General features: G+C 39.0%; 1 protein-coding gene across 2 annotated transcripts in view; it reads right to left on the bottom strand.

Annotated features, from left to right (window-relative positions):
* Positions 1-1,099: 1,099 nt before the first annotated feature.
* Positions 1,100-6,000, bottom strand: part of MMS22L (MMS22 like, DNA repair protein) — a 97,813-nt gene continuing 92,912 nt past the window's right edge. For both annotated transcript variants that reach the window (XM_054197048.1, XM_054197050.1), the window contains exons 23-25: positions 5,492-5,588; positions 4,144-4,311; positions 1,100-1,868 (exon numbers count right to left, since the gene is read on the bottom strand). In XM_054197048.1, the coding sequence (XP_054053023.1) occupies positions 1,787-1,868; positions 4,144-4,311; positions 5,492-5,588 (347 nt within the window). In that variant the 3' untranslated portion in view covers positions 1,100-1,786. The remainder of the gene's footprint in view (positions 1,869-4,143; positions 4,312-5,491; positions 5,589-6,000) is intronic.

Genomic DNA, 6,000 nt, shown 5'->3' with positions numbered 1-6,000 from the left:
GCTTAAATTAGTTTCTCATGCACCAGGAGCCGCTACGCATTTACATAAAGCCCTGTTGCGTTTTCAGAAACTTCCAAGCACTAGATAGTATTAAATATGTCTTTAACAACCTACTAAACACATCAGTAAATGTTTTGTTCTAATAGCCGCTCTAGCCTTTAAAAGCCAAAGGCTTTACTGTCCGGAAGTAATACCACAGCCAGACATCTGTTCTGTAATCCGCGGGGGTGGTAGGACTCAAATTTTGAAGACATTTCGATTAATGTCTCTTGGAGAGGTTAGTTATTTATTTAATTAATTTAGTTATTTAAAAACGCTTTTTAGAAGCGCAACCCTCCTGAGATTAATAAAACTCCTCCCAGGTACAGAAGCTTACAAGAAGCTACAATGCAAGTTCAACGAGTCACTTCCATAATGAAAAGAACCTCCACGTTCTGCGCTATTAAGTAGCCTAAAGAGGCTTTTAGTTACTGCATTATCTGAAGTAACGACAGCCGATTTAGGCAAAAAGATTATCTAGTTCGACTTGATAAGATTACTGTAACGAAAGAGAAGCTGCTCTGAACAAGATTTTAGGGATTTTTTGTGGAGCTATTAGACAGAAAAATAATCTCTCCTTCCCGTTAATGTGATAAAGTTAAAATTTGAATAACTTCAAAAGTAAGGAAGGAGCCTGTTCACCAGTGTTGCCGTTAAAGCAACAAAGTCCACTCCCAAAGTCCAGTAGGCAGTTGCAGAAATACAGGTTATTGAGGGAAGTGAAAAATGTGAATACCACAGCCATTAACCCAAGTTTCCTGAGAACTTTAGGAAAAAAAAAAAAAAAGGTAGAAAAAGTTACAGAGCTAGACCTGTCCTGGAAAGACCCAAAAGATAATCCATAGCACAGTAAAATATTTGAAAGATCCAACGGTCCAGGCAAACAGGAATAACTACTTAACCTATGATCAAATGGAACAAATTCCCCAAATGAGTATTTTCTTTGGAAGTCTGTCCTCTCTTCTTTTTTCTCACACCATTTACACCTAGTCTAAACTAAACAGATAATTAACAGTGTCATGACTAACAAAAAGAGCGTGGGATCACTGGAAATTATGGGTTAATTTTAAGAACCTAGTACTGAAAAGAACAGGAAATGCGAACCTACCTTTTCTTATATTACCCACAAAGACAACAGAAGAGATTTTACACTGGAATCTGAAAGACTTCAATGTTTTAATAGAGGTGGAAGGTTAAGACAGCTATATACATTTTGTGCAACATTACACAAGCTTAACAAATGACAGCTTAACAAAGGAGAGCTCTATCACACGGGTGCAACTCCTGGTGAATGCACTGCATTCAACAAGTTCAGTACGAGTTTTTTTTCCTCATTCTACTAAAATAATAAATTAAAAATTACAAAGTTACGATTTTCTTAAGAACATACTGAATAAGATTTTCAAAAGTACAGCATTGAGAGGGTCAGGTCTTGCTCAATGTGAATGGAGTTGTGAAATTACTTCGATTCTTTGAAATCCTACCTCGTATGTTGCAATACAGGCTCTGCTCCTATAGACATTTTAATGGCATAAATTTGCTGTATCTTTCAGTCGCCGTTCAACAGCGTATTGAGAGTTACTCTTCAGATGCATGACAATATTCAAATACCGCAGAAATTATTTAAAAAATGCTACAAAATTGAGAAATGTATTGCCATTATGAAGAACTTGGCTGGTGTGTCATAGCGTGTAGGTTTAGGTTATCGACAGCGTCAGAACATTCCAGAGGAACGGATTAATCACTGCTAACCTGTCTCATTTTCCAGTTTTTGTATCTCATTTTGTCCAGCCTCTGTGAGGTAAGATAAGAGTCTTTTATAGGCTTCTCTGTTGAAAAAAAACCAAAAGAAATGTACCATGTTACTTAAACAATGTCACACATCCTAGGAGTAAAAGCACATAATTCCCAAGCACATTGTTTACATACTGGGTTATTAAAACACAGTAACTTCCCTTCTTCCCCTTCCCCATCCATTCAAGTGCTTTGTTTACTGTGAATTTTTAGCATCGCCAGGTTGGAAGAAGACTAAGGACTGCATTGTTTACAGCTGGAAACGTAGTGAAGATGCTCAGAAGTCTACTTGCTTAGGAAACTGCTGTGAAATAGAAATCTTCTATTTTAAAACACGGAGTTTCCCAGGCTTAGATGAGATTGGCATTCAGACTTCATCATGTTTGCTATCTCATTTCTGCGTAAGAAATCTCTCTGTGACTCACGCTGCAGCACAGTGATGCGAGCCACTGGCACCAGGGTGCAGACTGGGAGCGACACAGACTTAGACCATCACCCTCAACAAAGGGCAATGACCTTTGTTTTAAAATAGACCTCAAATTCAGAAGGCGACTGTCACTCAAGTGGATTTTCCAGAAGCGTGCGTATGTGTTGACGAGACTTTTCACCTCAAGTTCATTCTAATACTCTCCAACCTAGACAATATAATTATTGGTAAAGTACTGCCTCTGACATTTAGGTCTATTCTAATTATCTATCTTTGTCATGAAAAATTAACTTGAGCAAACAAAACTGCAGTTTTCATACTAGTTCCTTGCAATAACAGCACTGGACATCACCACTATAAGCACCTAATGCAACTTCTGAACTTTGTTTCTTTTATATATATAGGTTTGCACTTTAACGTCTACAGTAATTGGACAGAATATGTTACTATAATGTTATTTAGTGGCCAGGACTGAAGAGAGAAAATCGGTTATTAGTGTTCTTACAATGCAGTGTTCATGGATCATTTTAGACTGCTGGGTAATGGAGCACATTCTAAATACAAATTATTAATACAAAACATCGATGACAGATTAGATAATGTATACATTAAGTGATGAGGCTAAAAAATTTAGCTCTTCAGTAATTTCCAGGTATATATTTCAGGAAGTTGAAACAACCTGCTTTTTTCATATTTTGTAGGTGAAGGGATGAATTAACAGTGTGAAAAATATGAAAGTTGGATACAAAATACATTATCAAAAGATTAAAAGCAGGTAGTATGAAAATCCTGTGTATAATGGTAGTTCAGCCTGACCTTGGTTGAATTCCCTTCAATAAAAGCAAATCTAGTTGTTGGTAGCAGATAATACAAAGTGAATAACATAATTACAAATGAGTTAAATATATTTTTTATTAAATGGAGAATCAACACCTTTTGACTACCCTTTTTACCATCTCTTGAGTTACATTCTTGCACAACTCTGTCTTTTGGGTGTTTTTTTTTTTTATAGCCCAGGCCCTGGCGACACACACCTCATGCCTTCTTCAGCCCGGGGGATGAGTAGGCTCCTACCCTTTGGGTAGCCCCAGTACGTGCATTAGTGCGAACAGCGAGGGCAGTTCCTTGCCCAGACCACACGAGGGTCAGGGCCCAGCCTTCCAGTGAGCAGAACTAACAGGAGAAGCCCTTTTGGCTCGGGTGCCACCCTGGGCAGAGCCTCCTGAGTCTTCAGTGCTGCATCTGCACCCAGAGACACCAGCATCTGTGCGGAGCTGCTCGCTTCATGGGCCATCTCCTCCTAACACTAGAGGGATTCACAAGTCAAATATTTCTGACCTAACTTCTTGAAGGGCAAACGGAGGAAGCGCGAGTCTGCTGTGCCTACGGGAGAGAGGAGGCCAGCCTTTTCCGGACGCCCACAACCGTCCTGTGTTTATATTATGAGACAACTCTTGAAATTAAGTGCTACAGCTAGTTCTTTTCCAAGCATCTCAGATCATACCCAATTATACCGTAATTTTACATACGACCCATAAAGTCCTCTAAAAGAGGGACTGACAGGAAAATTCTTTGGGGCAGGAATTCTTCTTTATTCTGTTTTGCAATGTACAGTGTAGTGAGCAGAGGCCACTCGGCTCAGCATAAATTCTACAGCAGTCTGTAAGACCGTAGTGTCAAAACATCTCTGAAAATATTTAGCAAATATAGGCGGCTTAAAACCATGAAAGGCCTGAGCGAAGGGAGATTTCTGGCTGAACACACTTAAACTAACTCATTTTTGAGTATCTGTGCTGCTGTCTAACATTGCTTTCTTTCAAGAGAATAAACCTCTACTGCATACTGTCAAAAACCAATATTAAATAAAAAAAAAAAAATCAAACCTCTGTACGGCATTTCTTCCAAGGCCTTGTTTGTGCTCCGAATCCTTCAGAGACTGTGTGATTGTGGGAATCAGGCTGGTAACTAACGTCGGATCCAAGACCGCCACTGTCTCTAGGATGCTGAAAACCCGGTGATCGTACACTGCAGTATAGTCCTGGATAAACTGCCTGAGGGGGACACACAGGCATTTAATGCAAGGTCAAAACTAGATGCGCAGAACGTGCCAACAACAACTGAAGAGTCTAATCAGAACAAGCAATCTGGCTGCGTGGCAATTTTCATATTGTTGCACTGAAACACTCTACACAGAATACTTTCTTTAAACGAAGCCACGCTTTTGGAGGCTGATGCTAAAAATCCCACACGTTTCTTTTCGAGCAAATTGTCAGATTCTGCTGCTGTTTCACCAGGGCTGACCTGTTCCAGAGCACTTGACTTTGTAACGTGTCTGAATGCAAAACTACAACAGGAATTTGTTATTTAATAAAAAATAGTAAATAATAATAATAAAAAAAATCAGCAAAACAAGGGATCTAGATTCAAGTCTGCAGAAATGATGTTGGCATTTCGTATAAATCTCCACTGGATCTTAAGCAGGGCAGACCACTGGACGGAAGCACAGCCGTTTGTCTTCCTGAGGGTTTGAGGTCTTTAAAGATGAGAGATTACATTCGAATCAGAAGTAACACCCTCGGGATGACACATCCCGTGAACGTGATGGATCGTGTACGGACCGGCACTGCCCACAGACGTCCACTCTTATTTCAGTGGGTCTCTCTGGAGCTTTCGTCTAGACACCACCCGCTACAGCACCAGGGCTTAGGGGTGCAAAATGTCTCCGGGTCTCAGCTCATGCAGTTCTTCTACTGGATTCATTTTGCAGAGCTATGGAATAAGTATAATTTACTTGATAATAATCTATTACTTATTTGTCACAAAATCCAATTGATTTTAAAAAAAAAAAAAGCTAAGCTTATTATATATGAGGATTTGATCTCTATTTTATGCACTTCAAATTAGGCATGCACATCTTTCACAGCACCTAACACTGAAAGCCACCATCCCTGAGGAGTTCTTCCCATTGCAGCAGCAACATACCTCTCTATTACATACCTTTAAAACAGTACCTAATCCCTCAGAAAGCAGGTACGTTTCTCTCTCCTACTTTTTTTCTCTGGCTTTTTGGCCAAGCTATGTTTAAAATCAGTGCCAAAAATACCGTTATTTAAATACCATAAACAAGTGACAATGCAGTATGTTAAGGATAATTAGTTATTTTCAAAAAACATGTTTGCTGTCAATTGGCTTGCGGTAGCTTCACTGCCAATTGGCATATTTTCTGGTTACCTAAATACAGAAGTCAGCTGGGTGGCACGTTCTCCTCCTGACCCTACTTGGCAGCCTTCTACCACGTACTGTAGAATGTCTGTAGATATTTTTTTAACTGTAAAAGAAAAATCACAAGATTCACACAGAGCTCTTGAACTGACCATCTGGAGAATGTCTTTCATGAAGACTACAATTTTTAAATGAGAAAAGAAAAAGGGTTTATCTTACTTTGATGCAAGGGAAATGACTGTGAGAGCAGTTAGTTAGATTGCCTATAAAGAACAGAATGAACCACAGATTTATGCAAAAGTCTTATTTTCACCACCATTATCCTTTAAACATACAGATTTTTAAGTACGCTATGGTCTCTTAAAGCAGAGACACACACACTTAGTGGAAATAGAGATTTTATTTAAATTTCAGTTCTGTTTATTTAATCATTCCTATTTGAATTAAAGAAAAGTAGTCATGGCATTATATCCTGCCCAAAGCTATATAGATCTGCTCCTTGTTTTCAGTGGTGGGTA

This window comes from Rissa tridactyla, chromosome 3 (assembly GCF_028500815.1).
Source record: "Rissa tridactyla isolate bRisTri1 chromosome 3, bRisTri1.patW.cur.20221130, whole genome shotgun sequence".
In the NCBI taxonomy this organism is placed as follows: domain Eukaryota; kingdom Metazoa; phylum Chordata; class Aves; order Charadriiformes; family Laridae; genus Rissa; species Rissa tridactyla.
Note: the sequence above shows the minus strand (reverse complement) of the source record. Positions and strands in the feature narration are given on the sequence as shown.